The sequence below is a fragment of the Pagrus major genome, chromosome 17 (assembly GCF_040436345.1).
Source record: "Pagrus major chromosome 17, Pma_NU_1.0".
Lineage (NCBI taxonomy): Eukaryota > Metazoa > Chordata > Actinopteri > Spariformes > Sparidae > Pagrus > Pagrus major.
In genome coordinates, this window is record NC_133231.1 from 11,211,363 (window position 1) to 11,233,716 (window position 22,354).

Below are 22,354 nucleotides of genomic sequence, written 5' to 3' on the forward strand. Positions count from 1 at the left end.
AAGAGGAGGAGGCTATTCCCGGTCATCTAAAACATGTACTTGTGTGTTTGTGTGCGTGTGTGTTGTTACCCAACAGTGGTTTAACCCGATGGTGAACATGACTCTTCAGATTAAAAGGCACAGGCTGCCTGGTAAGAGCAGATCTGCCTCCCATTACCTCCCCTCTTTCCCTGAATTTCTTTAACATGCTATCTTCCACTTATTCACTCACTCATTCACTCCAAACATATCCATCCATCTACCTTTTTCTCTTAATTACTCAAAGTAGTCCACATGTCTTTGCTGTTTTCAAATTAAATTCAAATGAATGTACAGTTCCAACACATTCAACTGTATCTCTATTCCCTCACTCACCAGACGCTTGGACCTCTGTGACATACTGTAGCAGCTCTTGTCCCTGGTGGATGACGTCAAAGGTGAGGTTGTTCATGGTGAGCGCCTTGTCTGCATGATGCTGTAGTCTCTGCTCAGCAAGCGTCAGGTCCTCTGTGTCAAAGTCACTCATCTGCTGGGACAGCTCTTCGTTCCATGACTCCAGGTCTGAGATGATCTGAGAAGGGGACAGAAAGAGTGAGACAAGAAGAAATGTTAATTCACAGATGATATGAGAGAAAATGACTTTTTAATAATTAAAATAATAACTTATTTTGCTTCCATTTTTTGACATTAATAAGGAAAAATGGATGGAGCTAAAGATTATTTGAAATTATACACACTGCTAACAATACAAGATACCTTGCAACAATTATCTCCACCAGCACAAACATTCATAGAAAAAGTAAAGCACTGCAAAGCCACACAGTCATTTCATTATCCATATAATTTTATGATTAAGAGAATTTCTGAATACCAAGCCAGACAGTTTAATGGCTGTAACCAGACACTCTAAACTGACAGCCATAATAACGGATAACATATTACACTGGTGATGCATGGCTGGTAAAGCAGATGTACCGAGATGTCAGTGCATGTCTCTGACTGCCCACGCAGACTGAATCATGATACCAGGGGCACCTTGATCCTGGCACCATCCAGCTCTGTCTGTCAGTGTTGCTTTTTTTCTAGTCTACATTTCATTTGAGAATTTACCCACCTCTTTGCTCTGAGGCATTTAGATTTACCTAACCTGTCAACTTGTGGCCGAGATTCAGGTTTTCAAGGAAAATTCAGGTCTTCCAGTATGGTGTGAAATTAAATCTTAATGCTAGAATTGCAGCTTTAAGATTGACATTAACACTACTGTGGACGTAACATGATTCATGAACGACGAAACTGATCAAATGTCAACACTAAAGCTCTCAACTTCTTTAGTGACCTGGGTGAAACATTGAAGTTTCATGAATGGTTTGAACGTGTCTGTCCTATGCTCAGCTGTTCTGTAACCCTATATACAAATGGAAAGAATGTGTCAATTTGAAGTGTGTGGAGTTACGTCCAAGCAGTGGGAATATGTCATGCTGCAGTAGCTCATAACAGTGGTAAAATTTTATCCGTACACATAAATGTAAAGGAAAATTAGATGCTTTGGCAGCTGTGCTCTTCAATTCAAAGTATGCTATCTTGTGCCTTAGAACTTTGTTTTTTAAAGTGGGGTCAGTGGACCTGTACAGGACTTTGAGGGGTTACAGTCCTCCTGACAATCCTGTTCAAGTTAGAACACCAAGAGCGCTCCAGATAGAGGTTTGATTCATAGTGCGGCAAGAGCATATACTGCTAAAACTTGGCAAAATGATGGTGAAACATTTCAGCAATAGCAATTTACTACAGACTGAGTGTATGATTATGCTTGGCCTATTTGTCATATTGAACATTTAGGGAAAAGCAGGGAAGAGCTGCCAACTGCTCCCAAGAGTTGGGACAAATTCAATGCAAACAGTGAATACTCAGTAAATACAGTTCCACGGTTAGGAGTCCATATAAACTCTTCAAAATAAAACATTTATCTGTGTCTTGAAATTTCTCTCTTCCGGTCTGTTTCATTGAGAAGCACACTGTGTTTCTCTCTAACTCAAATAACAATGAAGTGGAGCTCATCAGTTTTTGCATGTTTACCTCCTAACACCAGCATCCAGTGCAGAGAAAGTCTGGGTGTGTGCAAACACTGAAAGCTTCAAACTTTCCAAAAGAAAAAATGAATGAAACTACAAATAAAGAACCAAAAGGGTTTTAAATATTTTCTATGATTTACCTACTATATTTAGTCATGCAATGTAACATATTAGCCAATGTGGTCTGCAAAAAATGGTTAGCTTCTAACTGTTACTGCTCGAATGAGCTAATATCGAACTGTCTACAGTACTTCCCCAAACGCACAGTGACCACTGAAAAATTCACAGATGAGCTCTCTCAGAAACATATACATAAACATAGCCTTAACAACGACTCCCTCCTCAAACCGGGGTTCACACAAGCCTTGATCCATATCCTCCGAAATACATGGTCTTGGGCAAGGTATATTGTAAGTCCATTAAAGTTGTTTTCTCTATTACTCGACGCCATGCAGAAAAAATTCTATGTCATAAGTTAGTTAAACCTATTTTGCAATAAAGAGCATTATTGTCTCTCCACGTATAAAAGGAATTTGGATTCACACAAATTCCCCTCCTCTCAAATCTACTCTGTACAAAAACATGACCTTCTTGAGTTACCTTATCAAGCCCTTTCATAGCAGAATAATATAATACTCTAACAATATGATAAGTCTGGCAACAAAGTAGAAACTTACCAAGCAGTCATTTGCACTCTGCTCTCCTCTCCTCTTACAGTTGAGTAAAATACCCTCTGTGTGCAAAAAGACCATCTCCCTCAGCTACCAACACTGTGAAAACTAACTAATATGAGGAGATAGGTCTCCTCTTTGACCAGCTCAGTCTTTTTTTATCTTGGTGGTTTGAAGTGATACGGGGCCTATCGTCAGAGAAGAAGACATTGTGAGAAAATTGTATGTCTCACCTCAACCCCATGCCCTCACCTCAAATACACACACCCCATCAAGCCAGGAGGGAGTGTCACAGTGCGTGTGTGTGGGCAGGGAGTGGAAGGAACCAAATGTCTCCTCCGCCCATCTTCATGCTCAAGCACTGTGTCATATTAATCCTCTGTCTATGTGTGTGTATGTGTGGGCGTACTTCAGTGTTCAATATGAGAGATTAGCAGATTCACCACCATTCCCTGACTTGACACACAGAGCTAAAGTGAGACTTGTCTGTTCTTTTGGACTTAACAATACAGACACAAACGACTTGAAGCCAACCACAGAAATCTATCAACACACAGTGGAAGAGAATCCAATCATGGGCATACTTATAAATTCTATATAGCTTTCAATATTATGATGAGTAGTCTTCCCAATAGTTATTCTACTAACTTTACCATGTTTGTCTTAAAAATCCTGCAGACAATAGCAGAAAAGGTAAAGCAAATGTTCTAAGTTGTAATAGAAACACAATAGTAGTTATATAATCATCTGATCATCCAGTTATGACATAGACAGAGGAAGGCAAACAATGTAATGAACAATATATAATTTCTGCTTCTGCTTCTGGGTCTCTCAATCAATACAAAACAAAAGACGTTTGGGTTGGAGGGCCAGACAAAGGGGTTTGACAGAGCTGCTGCTCAGCTCCTCAGAGCCGGCCAGCTCTGGAAAAGAGAACCAGGTGCAGAGTAAGACCTTCTGGAGGAATAAACACCAGATTCTGCTCTGATCTGGTGCTGTTTACCGGCAGGAGGAGAACTCAGACATTACTTTTTAACTTTTAGGATAAAAAAATGATTTATCTTAGTTCCCACTTATCATTTTTCTTTTCTTTATGAACATAACTTTACAGAGAAGGGGGTAAAGAAGATAAGAGAACTGAAGTCTCTGGTGAGTGCTGAATTTAGTGAGAGGTTGACCTGAATTCAAACATAAAGAAAAAACAAACCCTTGGTGCGTGCCATTGGGCAAGCTTACAGCTGATGCACAGTAGACATTTTAATGCATAATAGTCACAGCCATGCTAATTGTCCTGTATGACTGTAGTTAGCTATTAAAACCATAGTGGGGCTTTTTGCTAAATGTTAACACATCTTAGTTTAGTGTGTCAGAAATCAATCCAACAGTTATTGAGACAATTCAGTTAAAACCACGAATGTGAACGTCATAGTGGCACATAGGAAAAGTCAGGGGATCATCAGAGTCATTCACGATCATCCTCTGGGCACCATGGATATCTGTCCCAAATTTCGTGCAATTCATCTAATAGTTGAGATATTTCATTCTGAAACCAAAGTGGTGGGCCGACTGACTGACTAACTGACTGACTGACCAACTGAATAAATGACTGACACACAAACACTGCCATAAGTAGAGCCACGCTGCTAGCATGGCTATAAATGCTGTTCTTATACACACTAGTGATGGGATTATCATTGAAAACCATTTCCATGAACACTTTCATTCATCACATCAGTGCTGATTACTTCCCACAATCATTCTTTTTACTTGCACTATCCTCATGAATATAAGCCTGAATTTCTGCTTCAAGCTTCTAGTTCCACAGTGACTGAGTGTAATTCATCTGTCAACATAGTGTGGCTCAACAAATCTGATTGAACAGCCATGATAAACATCACGAGGGGAAACATAAAATAATATTTTTAAGAGAGCAGTTATCATATCTGAGCTCCAGCTGAGAAAAGCATTCACTCTCACAGTGGGACATTAAGGAATTAGAGGATACAATGGAGCTAGTAGCTGGTTGGGGAGGGGGAAACAAAATTGGAATGAGTCAGTGGATGAGATGCGTCAAGTGGAACTAAATACTTTTTTAATGTAGCACATGTGAGAGTATCGCTGTGAATTCAACCAAGCTTTGAACCGGCAGGAATCCTCACTACAGGACCGAAGCTCCCTTTTACTGTGCAACGGTCCATCAGCTCAGAGTCACAGTCATTTTGGTATTTCAGTGTATTCCCTTGACACGTGACGTATCATTGTTGCATTTATGAACTACTAAGCCACTAAAACAAAAAACAAATGCTTTAATACGGTACATTTATATCATATATCATGTCATTCCCTCTTTCTCGACGTATCACATTCTCTGCAATAGTATTTTCACCTGTACTTTTCTTCTTTGCTCCTGAATTTCTCAGTTTCATCCACCCCCTTATTCCTAGTGATAAGTCTGAAAATTCTGGTTCAAGTATTTTCCCCTCAGATATTATCTGTGCAAGTATATGCTTAATCGACTCCAACCCCTTACTTGCTCAATCCTCAAACCCTTATATCCTGTCCTTTACTTTTTCTGTTTTTCTTACTCCAACTTTTGCCAGTACATTGCAAGATAAAACAAAATATTCATCATACACCAAGTCTCCGACTCCTGCCTACTCACATCAATGGCATCCCTCTCAAAGATTCGGAGCTGAAGGAAGAGCTCCAGTTTGATCTTCCTTTCTTGGAACAGCTCCTCCATCTGGCCCTGGGCCTCGTCCAGCTGCTGCAGCACACTCTCGATGTGGGCCATGGAGCTGTTGTGGGGAGTCTTGTTGCTTGAGATGGCAGAGTCTCTGTGGAGAGAGGTCAAATACAGCGGAGTTACAGGTACAGTGTGCTTTCGGTTCTTATGGAGACATCCGTGAGGAAGTCAAAGAAAAACTTGTGCATTCTTTAGTTTTGTTTTTTAGTTATTTTCAGTGATTCCTCATGGTTGAAACTCTAAAACATACATAAATTTAAGTTAGGAGACTGTGTTTGTACTGCATGACATGTATTAGTAATTGTCACCTGAGCTGTTGTATGAGGTCCTCTCCCTCCTTGATGACATTGACAGTGGCCTGCAGGGTGGTCTGCTGCTGTTGGCCGAAACGCTTGATCAGGTCCTGCACTGCTTCCACCGACTCTGCATACACATCATCCAGCAGTTCCTTCTGAAGCTCCTCCAACCAAGTCCATAGCTAACAATGATTGACAGGAAAGGCAAGCCAGTTAAAACGTGGCATCATATAGTGTACACCCTTCCAAGAGCAGAAAAAAAGAGCAGGAAGCAACCAAACAGCCCTTTTGCGAACAGAATACACATGCTGATGAGGGGTGGGGCAGATACACAGAGCGTTGCGAGTTAAACACAGATGTAAGGATCGATAGACAAGCTGCCAAATGGACAGACAGAAGATGGGCGACAGAAATCAAATCAGACCGGTTCTGCTCAAAGCTGGTGTTTTGTGAATGGTCGTCTTTGTAACAGATTAGCCATCTGGGTGAATTGGCTCAGCGTACTCAAGCCCTGGCAAACCCTCCAGGCTGCAGGAGAGAGACCCTGGCACCCACGGTTTGTCTAACACCCACACTGCCTACTCAAAAAAACGTCTACATTTAGTATTGTTACCGTCATTCACTTAGTAACATGCAGTATCTTACACTATATCTAACATCTATATAGACATCGACACTGTTGTTTGACAACCAAATACACAGAGGAATTAGTGAGCTTTTTGGTAACACAAATGTTTTTTATTAAATCCTGTAGGCAAGACTAGACAAGCTTTGATTTTAGCCCTTTCCTTTTATGCCATTAATGTAGATTTATTAACAATATCAAAATTAGTTGGCGATAATGCCTTAAATCTGGAGTGACTTCATGAGTATCAGTACAGATGAATCCCCTTTCCTCCAATGTAGTTCATGCTCCGTCGCCACAGTTTGTTGCCTTTCAACATGCTGGACTATGTCCAAAGGCTTCTACAGAACTAGGAGAGGTGATGGTCAGGAGAGTCAGAAACACACACAGGAGGACATGCACATACAGGCACATACTCACGGAGGCTTACACACACACACACACACACACACACACACACACACACACACACACACACACACACACACACACACACACACACACACACACACACACACACACACACACACACACACACACACACACACACACACACACACACACAGTGACCTGCAACAGTAGGAGCTGACAGATGGGATGAAGGAGATTAGTCCATATGGACATTAAAGACTGGCTTCATTAATAACACCATGGCACTGACTGTCTGTATGAGTCTATGTAAACAGGATGTAGTGTTAACACATGCACAGCACAGTCTATGTCAGTGTGTAGAGGTTAACTTTGGCACTGAAAGATGTGCAGTGAATGACTTTCATGTTACCATTACACTGTGAGAGGAACCAAGGGAGTGGTGCAGTCATTAGAACCAAAACAACACAGCACATACAGATTCATGTCATGTACCGTGTAGAGTTTGTTCTCTTTATTTATTTGTTACGATAAAACAAAGGCATGATTGTCATTGTCACAATTAAGGAGAAGGCAGATTGCCTTTAATTTGTGTAAACACAAGTGCACCACAGAGGAAAAGGAAAGCACAGATGTTTGCACAGGAAGAACGTAATGACTGGCAACAAAATATTCACACACTGAAACACAAACACACACACCTCTCTCAATATGTAGGCAATCACTTAAAAAGTACATTCTTGATAATTTTTGATGCAGATGTATTAAACACTTTTGGGCATAACTCCTGAAGTGTGTGATAGAGTGTAAAAACTAATTTTGATATATCCTGCAAATTTGATGACTTTGATCACCCATAAGTTGTTTTACAGAAGCGATACATTGATTCAGTCATGTGACATGACTGTGTCTCACTTTTCCTTCTAAAAATCCTAACATAGAAGATATATATATTACAGCTCTGGAAAAAATTAAGAGACCACTGCAAAATTATCAGTTTCTCTGATGTTGCTATTTATAGGTATGTGTTTGAGTAAAAAATGAACAGTTTTGTTTTATTCTATCAACTACTGACAACATTTCTCCCAAATTCCAAATAAAAATATTGTCATTTAGAGCATTTATTTGCAGAAAATGACAAATGGTCAAAATCAAAAACAAAAAAGATGCAGTGTTTTCAGACCTCAAATGAAACAAAGAAAACAAGTTCATATTCATTTATAAACAACACAATACTAATGTTTTAACTTGGGAAGAGTTCAGAAATCAATATCCTCCACCAAATTTCACAGTGGGTGAGAGACACTGTGGCTTGTAGGCCTCTCCAGGTCTCCGTCTAACCATTAGACGACCAAGTGTTGGGCAAAGCTGAAAATTGGACTCATCGGAGAAAATGACCTTACTCTAATCCTCTATGGTCCAATCCTTATGGTCTTGTGCAAACCTCAGCCTGGCTCTTCTTTGCTTCTCATTGATGAAGGGCTTTTTCCTAGCTTTACACGACTTGAGCCCTGCCCCTAGGAGCCTGTTTCCAACCGTTCTCGCCGTGCACTTCACCCCAGCTGCCATTTGCCATTCGTTTTGTAGGTCACTTAATGTCATCCTACGGTTGCTGAGTGACATTCGAATGAGTTGACGGTCATCCCGGTCAGTGGAGAGTCGTTTTTGCCCTCTGCCGGTCTGTAGCTTTGTTGTTCCCAATGTCTGCTGCTTGACCTTGTTCTTTTGAACCGCTGTCTTAGAAATTTTAAGGATGGAAGCAACCTCACGCTCACTGTATCCCTCTGCCAGTAAAGCCAGAATTGAACCCTTCTTTTCCTCACTCAAAACGTTTCTTTTCAACTCTGTTGGCATGGTCAATAGTTATTTTTTGATTCCAATTACTTTTGAGTACTACAAGCACTGTTTTTGCCATCCAGCTGGTCCTATTGCAAGAGGATAGTGATGACCACAGCAGTGGTTTTTATACTTTTCCTCGTTAAATAAGATTTGGGTACAAGTGATCACCTAATCAGTACCTCATTAAGTAGAATGAGGTGTGCTTATGTTGGAATTGAACAGACACTGGAATGGAATGGCTGTCATACATGTAGAGATGCTGATTTCAGAAAAAATTGCAGTGGTCTCTTAATTTTTTCCAGAGCTGTATATATATATATATAAATAATATTTGCAAGAATTAATATCACCAAGTGATGATTTTGATGCAGATTAAACATTTCTAAAAAATTTCATTATCAAGTTAAGCTGGATGTATGCACTCTTTTGGTGCTTTCTAGTTATATGTGTCTTTATTTTACAGTGATAACTGCCTGCAAGTATAACTCTGATTGTAGAGGTCACTTGTGTACAAACAAAATCAGACCTTACATTGACATTGTTAGACCTCTAAAACAGTAACTACTATAGAGGAATTTTTCATCCTTTTGTCATTTCATAGTGGATTATAAGAGGCAAGAGCAAAAAACTATGAATAAGTCAGTTGCTAATGGTGGACAAAAACTTTTTTCCTGTCACTCCTACATAAGACCAGAAGCAGAAGTATGATCAATAAATCGACAACCCCCTACATTCTCACCTCCTGTTTTAATAAAGTATTAGTTGCATAAGCTTACTGTAAGGCAAAACAGAGGAGTCAAATCAATATGGCAAATAGGGCTAATTAAGGTTGAGGAATGGAGAGGAAATACACACCTCTTTGACGTGTGTGTGGAAGGCAACAGACATGTCAAGCAGGACTTTACGCTGCTCGACGCGTCGAACAAAGTCCTGGATGCGATCTTCTAGCTGGTGGGCAGCCTGGTAAATCTCCTCTGGGTCACACTCTCCGGTCTGAGCCAGCTGCTCTGCTGCCTCCAGCAACTTGTCAGCATTGGTGTAGGTGTTCTGAAACATTAAGTATATTTAAAATGAGAGTACAGTATCTCATACACTTAACTATTACAGCTAACTGCTCTTTAGTATCTAAGAGGTAAAGTGAAATCTTATCTCAGTTTTGTATTGGTCTACGACAATACAGCGAAGCCACATCTTGTTACATCTCATGTAGCTTTTCTGTGCTTTGAAATATAACTTTACTTAATATTTTACTGACGTTGAGGTTACGCAATGGGGTACAATGTTTTTTTCATAAAAATGTGCATTTGATGCTGAGAAGAAAAAGTATTAAACATGAGAAGAATGAATAACAAAACTTTTTTCAAATGCTTTACCTGTGCAACCTCTTCAAAGTCTTCATGTCTTTTCTGCAGAGCTCTGGCTCTGTGCAAAGACTTCCCAACACCAGTGTGTTTGCTGAGGAAGGCCTCGCCATGGTTTTCTATCCAGTCCAGCACCTTGAAACACACAAACACACACGCAGCCTATGAGCCCAATTACACAGGGTAACCGTACTTTGAGAATGCAGTATACATTTTCAAGCAGTAGGGGGTGCAATTGACTGGAAAGTTTATAATTGCATCACATTAGAGTTTCAGAGGTCTTTAGATGTCATCTCTCTCTGTCTCTCTCTCTCTCTCTTTACGTCTCTGCAGCTTTTCTTTATTCTTTTTCTCCATCTGCAGTTTGTCATGTTTAAATTACACAAGTGTGGACAATTACATTTTGCCTAATAGGAAATCCAGAGCAGTGCTAAGTGTCAACATTTTCCACTGTGGAAGAGATTAGCCATAAATCTTTGTCCATAATTACCTTATTATCTATTAAACAGATGGCCATACTTCATCTGTTTCTATGTGGGGTGATGAAAGGGATTTTCATGATGCTTTCAAGGTCTCTGAGAGAATATTTTGATGGGACAAACACACATGAACACGTGCACAATGCCCTCGACACTTTATGTGACAGTAAATTGCATCACCATGGAAACCACTACCAAGAGGAAAGGGTAATGAAAGAGTGGATGGAAGAGGGGGAAGACAGAAGCAGAGAGCTACAGCAAGACAGAGAGAGAAGGGGGAAGGAGGGGGCAGAGAGGCAGAGAAGAGTTCATGCCCAAAGGGTAGAAACCCAGAGACGACACTATACACCAACTCAGTAGATTTGATCTGAGAGCTCTGCCCATCCAGGCAGTCACAGAGAGAGATCGAGGCTGCTCACACTGTGAAAACCCAGGAGGAAGTGAAAAAAGGCTTTGAAGCTGGAGCTGATTATAGTATATCTTAATATCACAGCCTCTGCTATCCTGTATGGATTGCTTGCAGAACATTCCTGTGCAAAACAACAAAGATTTATTGGATCTCTATGACCATTAATAAATAGTAAGACAGCACTTGAAGTTAAACTTAAAGTTCACCCAAAAACGAAAATCAGTCATTATGTATTCACCCCCATCCTGATGGAAATTTGAAAAGACGTTATTTACACTCAGGGTATACATTTTTATAGCTTAGAAGCTACAGTGAAGAGTTGGCTTAAAAAGGGTGTAAATAATGTCTTTTCAAATCAATTTGGGATCTCAGAACTTCTAGAGACTTAGATTACTTAGCTTCTTGGAGCCATTTTTTCTTTGGTTGTTTTTTTCATGGGAAACAATTCCCTAGCTTCTTCAGTTGTTTAGCAGAATGCTGCAACATGTTTTACTGTGAAGCTCCAGAAATGTTTTCCGGACTACTAAACTTTGCCCCACTTTCCATAAGTATGAGGGTGAGTAAATAATGTCTGAATTTTCATTTTTAGGTGAACTTATCCTTTTACATGCTAACTATATAATGAATTACTCATTTTTAATCCCTTAACTATGAATGGAATATACACATGTACCGTTGCTGGTACAAATGTATTTTACAGTAGTGGCAGCCTTACTCAACGACAAGAAAACACAAGCATTTTACACTAAGTCAAATTTATTTTTTTTAAAATTGCCACATAATGAGAAGTCTTGTGAAAGGTCCATAAGTTGATTAATTTCAGTCATAACAATGTTTGGAAGGATAGCTCTGCACATTGGTAGTGCTTTACATTACTTAATAGACTAGCTATAGAAAGCTTTAAAGTGTGGGGTAGATAATTGAAACATGTTGGCAAGATAGGACAGCACTTTCTTTAGTCTCTACTGAAGTTGTTTCTGTATACAGTATGTGTAAGTGTACATGTCTGCCCAGGTGCGCACAACAAAACCTGGTGTTGCCCACTAGAGGTGGGGGTAAAAATTGATTCTTACATGAATTGCGACTCTCTTGAAAGATTATGGCTCAATGCAGAAAAGTCAATAACTGGAAATTTAAAATAAAAATCATTTTATAACTACATCCTAACCCAAATCCTGAGTTCCTAGAGATTCCCACCCTTAGCATTCAGCGCTCTAGTGTCTCTTACTTGCTGTACATCCTGCTGGAAGACACACAGCTGCAGCCGTTGGTGTAGGCGGACTTTGCGATGCTGCCAGATGTTTTCCAGCTGCCTCTGGTGATGCAGCACCTCATGGATGATGTCTAGGACGTGGTGCACAGCCTTAGAGTAGTTAGCTGATGCCATCAATGAATCAGCACTTCCTGGGGTCAAAGGTCGCTGCAGTTTGTCCAAAAGAGACTTCCCATCCTGGCTTACCTGTAAAAGGTGACATGAGGTTTCACATATTGCAAAGAAATAATCAATTATCTCATTTGAGAGTAATAAAATGTCTCAAGTCTCAGCTGCTAAATTCCTCACTGAACAGAAATTCTTCTGGAGAGAATGCACCATTTCAGTAAAAAAAAAAATTACATCTATTGCTATAACTAGAAAAGAAATTACTTACATAAACAGATTTACTCAGAGTAAAAAATGCAGTAATCTAGTCTTTATTTTTCCAAAAATCTCAGTAAATGGAGGTACATTTTCAATACGATATTGGGTTACTAACTTATAATCCTACTTTTTTCATTTGGTTCAACTTGAAAAATATATTAAAAAGAGAAAAAAGACAAGAAAATAACCTCTGTTTTGTTATTTCATATTTTTTATATTTTTTTTCATATATGCAATATATTTGACAGTGCGATATATATGAGTATTGCTTTATATTATTAACCTAGATGGAAAAAATAAGCCCCTTTAGGATTATTTCCCCATATATTATTCCCCCATTATATTCCATTTAAATAAATACAACTCAAACAAAAATGAATAGAGCATAAAGAGGGGTTTATATTGCAAAGCTTGTATTGTTTTGTATCAAGGGCATGTGCGTATATTTTGAATACATGATTTGGATAATTGTCAGTTCTATTTTGTGGAACTGGCATTAATATTTGCATCTACATTTGTTTTGCATGCTGCATGCATACAGTATGCGTGTGTGTGAATGAGTGTACTGACCTCTGAGTATGCAGTGGTGATGTGCTCATATAATCCCTGGTGATGGTGGATTGTGTCTTCCAGATCCTGGAGTTCAGAAGGGAGCTCTCCTTCACCACATGCCTTACACCACGGCTCCACTTTACTCATGTACTGGGGAGAGAATACACACAACGCATACAGTATTATAAGACTGAAGTGCTTTATCATATAACTTACTATTGTAATATTACTGTTATTGTATAAGGCACAGCATACTAGTACATACTAATATATACTCTTATGTAGGTAAAGTGCAGCATCCACTGTGTATGCATGCTGACAACCTTGTTAAATCCAGAAAAAACATTGCTATTTAGCTGACATTATAAAAATAGTCATTGTAATTAGAATTTCTTATCAACCTCATTTTTTAAATTCTGCTTTGTTAGGTGATCCAGTTGTTTCTATGAAACCAAGATAATGACAAGAATTATTAAACTGTCTGGCTGTGTACTGACAACTGACTATATTTAATATCTCAATGTATGCAGTATGTGCACTTGTATTTTTCCCATACTAACATTGCACATGTTATCACTGCCACAGTCCATGCTATTAGCATATATGAAGCGTTCAGACACAGTTTTGCTTCCTTGCTTCCCACTGAACACATTTACCATAAGCCAATGACAACAAAGAAAAACAATGACTCTGCATTAGAAAAGCTCTGAACAGGCTGTCAGCTTAACTAGCTCCACATAAAGTTTGGCATCCAAACTGTTATGTTTGGAAACAGTAAGGCTGACAGACACTGGGTAAAGAGAGAGACTGAAGTAAGAGTGAGGGGAAAGTTCAACAAAGAGAAAAGAGACTGCAGAGCAGAGAGCTTTGATAAAATAATGATTGAGATGAGAAGAGGAAGAGGAGAAGGGGCTCTGGAAAACATGCTTTACATAGCACCTCAGTGAACCAAGAGCAGAGACTATTTTGCCACATACTATATAGAGCATACACAAAAACACACAATATCATGCCTGTAACACTGCAATGCCTACCAATATTGACCACAAAATATCAATAGCTTACAAGGAAGTGTTGAGCATTAAAGACTGTTCAGAAAAGAGGGCCACTCAGCAAACAATAGGTGTCAACAACCAACTAATGCAGTGTTACTGCAACCACAAGCAAAACAATGGGAAGCAGTATCGATCATTTAAATGGTCTTTATAGGTCTGTTAGGGATAAAGCAACCCTGGTGCATGTAATTTATAGAGGAACAAAAAAAAAATCCTACTTCCATTTCTCTTTAAATCTATATTTCTTTAAAAAATATATAAAACTAAGGTTTGGGTACTAAACTGATAACGACAGATAATCGTGACAGCCTCTAATACTCTGTAATAGATCTAATATGCCTCATTCCACGTCTTATTTATACAGTATTTACTGTAATTTGTAAATATATGCAGATATATGCAGATACTTTGAAGAATTCCAGTGGAGCTGCCAACAGTATATTGAGTTCAGCCAAAAAGCTGCGTATGTGCAGGATGATTATACTGTATGTGGATATGTATTTGTGCATATAGTTATCAAAGAATAAACGCTTATTCTAACAAAAGGAGCATTCAGTGCATGTAAAAGATGTCTCAGCTTTCCAGTGAATGTCTATTATAATCATCAGAGCTCTACTCGATTTTTCTGTGTTTTTGTACCTGGTCTGCTTTTTGGTGGAAGCTGGCAGACATCTCCAACAGGGTGCTGCGTTCATCCAGTGCTGCAGCGAAGGCCTTCCATTCTTGCTCCAGCTGTCCTGAGATCTGCTGGATCTGCTGAGAGGCGTAGTGGCCTGACTCCAAGAGCCGGTTCCCTACCGACATGATCCGATTGATGTTCACATACACATTCTGCGTTTAAGGAGAGATAGAGAAAAAAGACCGCACAGATTAAAATATGTACCAAAATAATTGGTTTTAGTTCAATCAAATACTTTCAATCAAATTGGCAAACAGGCAGACAAGTGAATGGTAATGTGTGCTCACAAAATTGTGACATGCCATTTTTTGACAATCTTAGTCCGATGGTCCAAATCTCAACACAACTGACCTGAGACACTACTGATTCATTTAAACAATGTTTTGTTGTGTAATGTTGATATTTGGGCATTTTGCCCAAGTAAATTAACAGGCTGCCATATAAAGTAATGTTGTGGTTTAATTTTGTGTGCAATGATGCATGAAGCTGATGTGATTGACTGCTTTTCTGTAAAGCAATCAAAGTGTCTCTATCAAATAAGTATCCACAATTACCTTTACATACACAGTGAGTAATATTAGAGGGAATGAAAGTCAATACATGCACTGTGGTCATTAGCTACCCCTCCCCTCCCCTCCCCTTCACACATACACAAACACAACCCTTTTGGACATTAAAAAGTTACTCACTTGGGAGGCATGCCTCATGTGAATAATGAAAAGAAACCCATTTGCCTCTCAATCTTTTAGTCTTTTTTAATATATGGGCTCCAAGCTGTTTTGTGTAGATAGGCACGGATCAGCAAATGCTAATTAACAACTGTGTTAACAGCCTGTTATTATTCTATTCAATTACTGCTCCTGGAGCCTATTATGGCTCTTAGTTTGCTTGTTTCAAACACAACGGGGAGGAAAGATGAACCAAACACCAGCTACAGACGGTCTTGTAAAGAGTGATTCTAGCAACACAAATGAGATGAAGTCATAGACCCTGATGATGTCTTTTTTCTGAAATTAGGGTTTAGAAATAGTTTTGAATAGCGTTACTTTCAATTGTAGGAGTTTTTGCAAGCAAACCAAGCAGAGATATCCCCCACTGTCCAAAATCCAGCAAAATCTTGACATCAAAATGATTAAGTCTGATGTTGACTTGAGGATAATAGAGACAGTGGTATGCTTAGAAGTATAGCTCACATGAGAAATCAAGCTGTCCAACAGCTCTCAAATACACAGCAGTAGTTATGTATACACACAAGAACAGCGGTGCACAGTGGAGCTACAGTAATCCTATTACACATTTTACAAAGACACAAATAAAATATAACAGGAAAATGATCTCTAAGCTACTATAGATCTTTTGATCTTATTAAAGAACGTGTGCACAAAAAGACCTAAAGCAGAACACACGTCCAGTCACAACCAATAAGCCTGTAGGCCTTTGAGCCATCTGTAGGACATTATGAATTAGATTAAATAACAGAGACTGGAGTACTCAAACACACTGGGTGGTAAAGTCTTAATCCAAAACTGATGGGGAGGAGTGGGGCAGAGATAGGGAGAGGTTATTCCTAATTTAAACCTGATGAGGGCAAGGGGCAAAAAAGAGAGAGAGAGGAAGAAAAGGAGGAAAACACAAATACAAGGCCACAGTAGTATCTGCTTTGTGAAAGACATGCAGACAAAGATCAACAGCTGTCCACAACAGCAGCATTAACTACTTCCTGTCTTCTTATTCCTGCAAAATAACAATGGAGAGACCTGGCTGTAACCAGATCACTCTGTAATGGCTACCTGGTGCACTGGAGCCCCAAGTGTCCAAACTCTGCACGCCACATTCAACAAATTCAAGTGTAAAATGTATGCCCTATATTTTATATTCACATGTATACACACACAATAAACTGTGCTAGATGTGTAAATTACTATTATGAGACACTGCACATGTCAGTGAAGGCAGAAAAGTAGCTGAAGTCATAATTTACTGCTCCTCGTAGGGTACACAAATTCTTCAACATTCAGAGCTTTGACTCCACAGGCAAAAAAGCATGAAAACAAATTGCTTGCTATATCACTAACTCAGTGCAGCTCATGTGTTAGAGTCCTTTTGGGCTCTAACACACAAGCTAAGGAGGACTTACTTGAGAATGCAGTTGACTAAACTGGGCTCAGAGGTTTTATTGCTGAGAAAACAGGCTGCCACTGACTTCTGATAAACACTGAGAATACGCCTACTTGCATGTACTCATTAGTATGCTTGATCTGCAGAATTTAAATTAAAATATATCAGAGCCCCCCCCCCCCCAAAAAAGAATGAACCCCTTGTCATTGTATCCAATTCTCCTGCTAAACAAAAACAAGCTGCACAAACAACGTACAGCTTTGAATTACTGGCACCATTCTCATAGACCTCTTATCTCACAGATCAATTTCAACACCTTGTTATTTGCCTAAGCTCTACAGAACATCTTTCTTAGTATAAACTGAAGGCAAATCATTTGCATGCCTTCAGGGTTGTTTCCATTTCTATTCTACTTAACATGTTGCAATTTCAGCCATTAAGGAATATAATCAAACCTTCGATTTATCCAGCATTATTGCCAAAAGTTGGTCCTACATCTCTACTTTGTCTCCTAGGATCCAGTCTCTTCTTAAAATATAATTCATGGTTACATATGCAAAATGAGTTGAGCTTGTAAGAGGCAGTCTTCTAGTCCCTCCCACTAAAAACGTCCTTCCTGCTAAGTCATTAGCGTTGACAGAATGCATACATATAACAGTCACATACAGACAGCAAGACAATTTTACAATGGAGGGGCCTGAAGCAGCAGACAGTGCTGGTGATGACTACATGACAATGGATGCTGAAAATTGGTTGGAACATGATGATACTTATGAAAATGGAGATACAAATGATTCAGGAAGAAAAGATGGTTCAGGAGGACATAAATCAGGCCCTGATTCAAGACAACAGAAGAAAGAACCCCCTCGACGCCCAAATCCAAATACTGCACGACCCCCCTTCCGACCACCTGTCGCCGACAGATACCTCACCATTAGACGCCCTCCGCTGAATACTCACACTGGATCAGGAATGAAGCAATCACCTCAATTAGGTAAGCTACATACTCAAATTAAAATCATATAAATATAGTACAGTACATGCAGACACACAAAACAAAAGCATGTCATAATGGTAAATAACTTTACATTCTCTTCTGATTAGTTCTCTTTAGGCGTACTACAGTGTGTATGGTGTCGCTGTGTATTCTGTTACTTGGAGGGCTGTTCGGTTTAAGCTTCTACAGTGAGTGTCTTTTATGAAATCACAACCTAAAAGATGCACCAGAAGCAAACCAGATGTGACAAAATCTACACTGTATTAATGCATAACACTAATTTAGTACACTTATGGTAATCTTGTCATGATTTGTATTGAATTGTAGACTGTATACCTGTATGTGTATGCATGAATTGTGTATGTGAATGTGTATTCTACTTGACCTGTAGAAATATTAACATCTCTTTTATAACAGGTGTAACAGTACGTGAGAAGCTTAATGAAAGGACTGAAACGCTAAAGACACTACAAAAGGAAAATGATGGCTTGGAAAAAGAATTAGGTGAGTGTTCCTGGAAGAATGATTCTTAACAGAGTGTGCAATAAATAATTAAATACATAAATAAATGACAAAAAAAAACTTTTCCTTTTTTAAAAATCTTTCATAAAACCTTTTATAAAAGCTACCATTCTTGTGAAAATGAAAAAAAGTTAGACTTAATCTAAACTGTTATTTATCTATACAGGCTTTCTGAGACAAATCTCCAGACCAATATACCAAGCTTCCAGCACAGACAACTCTTCAACTGGGCGTGACCTGTTCATACTAAATTATGACATTCTTGAGGCAAGAAATCGATTTGTTAGATTGGACAATTGAATAGATTTGACATATATACATATATATATATATATATATATATATATATATATATATATATATATATATACACAGTATGAAAAAGTTAAGAGTATAAAAGGACATTATCTTAATTAACAACTTTATTTGGCTTCACAGGAGCTAAAGAAATGGGATTCCTTCCATCTGGCTCGCAGCTACTCGAGTGATGAGGGAAGAAGCATCGAGTACTCCTGGAACTGCACAAGAAACTATGACTGGGAATTAGAACTGTATCAATGACCATGATATAATTTTTTTTATCATTTCTCAGAGTATGTTTTGGGGTTAATTAGTGCTGTATATTGTAGAGGTGTGACATATTATGCTCCAGGTCGCCATTCAGTCCTGCTTTTAACAATTTGTCTATATCAGGGCTGCCCAAAGTTGGCCCGCCATAAGGTTCAATTTGACTGCTAAATGTTTCTAGCGAAAAACAACAAAACAAAAAACATTAAATGATTATAATAATGTTTATGCTATTTATTTTTTTATATGGGAAAAAAGGCTCTTTAAATATGTGTAGATACCTAATTATAAACAATGTTATACCATGAACATGGCAGGTACAGTGACACTTTAAGCAGGTCAATTAATGGAACTTTGAATCCTTGTGCTATTTGGCATCTTAACAATTCAATACAGCTGTTGCTTCTTTCATTTTTGGCCATCCGAGGCAAAAAGTTTGGGCACCCCTAGTCAATAGATAAACACTCATGCCCAACTCCATATGGGGCAGTTTAAAGAAGTCTACTAATAAATGGTTGTCAATTTTTACCTAAGAGTGCTTTTGATTTTTCTCTTGTAATGGCATGTCAGATGGGAAGATACACACACTAAACTGTCTGTGGGTTTTCTTACTGAACACAAGCTGAAAAAAAGGACCATTCAACATATAACTAGAGGTAGCTGTTGGAGAAGTTAGTAGTTGTTTACATTTAAATATATTTTATGTTGTTAATCAATTTATTAGTTAAATTAGTTTTTATCAATTGTAATTAAAGGTACACAATTAAACAATGTCGCATTCACACTATAACAAATAAATAAAAATGATAAATAATAGCAATCTCCTCCATTCCTAAACTGCATTTGTAAATTGCCTCCCATAGGGGGCATCACTGTAACATAACTCCATCTATTGTGTTGTGCATGACACATTATCACTTACATAATTGCAAACAGTCAGCATTAACATCTGGTTTAAACCTTGACTCAAAGTTGGCAATGCTCATATGAATTCCCATGCCTAGAGCAATAATCAATAAGCAATGTTGATGAAGTATTAAATCTTTTAGAACCAGTGATGCCAATGTTTAGACATCAGTGTTAACTGGCAAATGTGTACAAGGTATAAGTGTATTGTTTCACAAATATCTTAAACTCTTTAAACAAGAGGACATGTAGCATTATTGCTACATGAACTCAAATAAACACACCAGCACCCTGACACTACGTATTTCCACTCAGCCAAGCAGGCAACAGGAAGAGGAAAAGCTGTTTCCTGTGGAAGAATGGGTGGTGGGGGCGGTGGTCACTTTGAGTATGTGTGTGTACACAGTGTGCTGTCAATATATGTTTGAGTTTTATACAGCAGTTCCATCTATCTTTTCTACTACTGTTGTCTCAGGGATTATTGGTTCATCTCAACCTGGAGTGCTGACACAACTGGCTTTGGGCGGTCACTGAAGCTGCCCCTGAGCCTTCATGTTGACAACACTCATTGCACATGCTTCCAAATACCAGTGATTTGTGACACTGTGAGTGGGAGGATTTGGGCCATTGGCCCTGCTCTTCCTTGGCTACACTTTTGTTACAGAACCAATAGGTACTGGTGGACGGTGAAAGTGAATTATGTGTTATTCAACATACTCTCCATCAAACCAAACCAAACCAATCTACCATCCATATGTACCAGCCTGTACATCCTTGATATGTATGAACTTTAAATGGATAGTCATATCTGCCAGATATGGGTCATTAAAATGCAATGTGACATTATAAAAAACAATAAAATGTGACTATGAAAGGGATGTGTAAGGTTTATGAAAGGAACACTAACACAAACAGTATTGATGGATCAGGAATTGATGATCTAGATTTTCAGTGAGGAAATCCATAAGGGGTTAAAATAACCAATAGAGCATAGTACTGTAAGACTGCAGAGTGGATACAGTATAATGTCCTCAGCTACACTTATTAGTCAGCAACAAAGCTCCACGACTCCACTGAAGTACGATATGGCAGGAAGGGTGGTGGAGCAGAGCAGCAGAGGGCAGCACACAGCTATGGGAGGGGCAGGGAGGCAATATGGGTCAATTATGGGAACAGCGCTGTGACAAGACATGACAGGGGGGCAGAGTTGAGGCAGTGTGGAAAACAGCTGAATAATATGACAGAGAAAGTGGCAGGACAGAAAATATCAGTCCACAGTGAGTCACAGCCCAAGGGAGAGGATGGTTTGGGAGAAGAAAAACAAGAGGTGCATGTTTGTGTGTGGTGGTGGTTATACAGGGGTGGGAGACCTTAGCTTGTTACTATGAGTGACAGTAATAATAATAGTTTGTGACTGCGTTGCACGTGCACAACAGAGACAAAGACACTGTCTTACCATGCAGTTCATAGCAAAGTGGTTGTGCTGGGTCTGCAGCTCGACAGCATGCTGGTGGTTCCCTCCGATCTCTGTGTAACTGGTGAGAAAAAGCCCCTTGTTGTGCATGATCCAGTCGAACATCTAGAAATGGAAAAGCGGGAGAAAATGCAGTTAGTTTCACAGAATGCTATGCAAATGAAAAGGGTTTTTCCGTCTCATGTTAACTCACAACAACAGCATTGAGAATAAAAGAGGGTCTGTTGTTTTGTTTTTGTAATTAACTAAAACCTAAAATCAGTCATCACTGCACTGACTTCTGGCGGCAAATAACAAGCACTGTGCATGTGTAGTGTCCACTGTGCTTAACCCTTCATTTATGTGGCAGTATGTTGCTCTCTCTATAAGTTTGTTTGACAGAAAAGGTGTGCTTAAAGCTATGGTCTACGATGTGAAAGATTGATCATTATTATTAACATTACTTAGATGGTGGTTATTGCCCAATAGTATGACCTACACGATGTGAAGAGCAAAAGGAACCAAATAAATCCATTCTCTCTAGCGCCTGCAAAACTGCAAAGAAATTGACCAATAGCATCCATCCGGTCCGGATGGGAGTTTCCCCTTGCTCAAATTTGCACTCTCTCTCTCAGACCCTCCATCCAATCCCCTCGCTCACTCCCCTGCTCTTGGTCACGCCTCGTCCCAACCCACTTCCGCATTTGAAACTACAAGTGGGCAAGAGGTTTGTTTGGCCCTGAGCAGTTCAGGTATGGAGGGAAAACAGAGCGACAGTAGCAAGCGGCCTCTACTTGCCCCACCGGCGAAGGCTGAAAGAAAGCGCAAGTCTGTCACTGAAAAGGCAGAGACAAAGACAAAGATGCGACATAAAGAGGGCTCAAACCCGAGTAAACATTGGGTCATCGTTTGAACGGTGGCGAAAGCTCCGTGAAGATATGGACCTGAAAAGCGATGCTGATACAGCGGAGTTTTTGTTGAAGCCGGCCGGCTTGTTGCTCTTGTTGCTTGTTGTGGGAGGGG

The 22,354-nt window shown here is 39.3% G+C and overlaps 1 protein-coding gene across 1 annotated transcript in view; it reads right to left on the bottom strand.

Annotated features, from left to right (window-relative positions):
- The window catches only part of triob (trio Rho guanine nucleotide exchange factor b), a 70,127-nt gene that overhangs the window by 41,215 nt on the left and 6,558 nt on the right, over window positions 1-22,354 (bottom strand). Inside the window, exons 7-15 of the mRNA XM_073485436.1 lie at window positions 21,335-21,457; window positions 14,729-14,920; window positions 13,053-13,184; window positions 12,072-12,302; window positions 9,968-10,090; window positions 9,450-9,641; window positions 5,774-5,943; window positions 5,382-5,556; window positions 355-550 (exon numbers count right to left, since the gene is read on the bottom strand). Coding sequence (XP_073341537.1) covers window positions 355-550; window positions 5,382-5,556; window positions 5,774-5,943; window positions 9,450-9,641; window positions 9,968-10,090; window positions 12,072-12,302; window positions 13,053-13,184; window positions 14,729-14,920; window positions 21,335-21,457 — 1,534 coding nt within the window. The remainder of the gene's footprint in view (window positions 1-354; window positions 551-5,381; window positions 5,557-5,773; window positions 5,944-9,449; window positions 9,642-9,967; window positions 10,091-12,071; window positions 12,303-13,052; window positions 13,185-14,728; window positions 14,921-21,334; window positions 21,458-22,354) is intronic.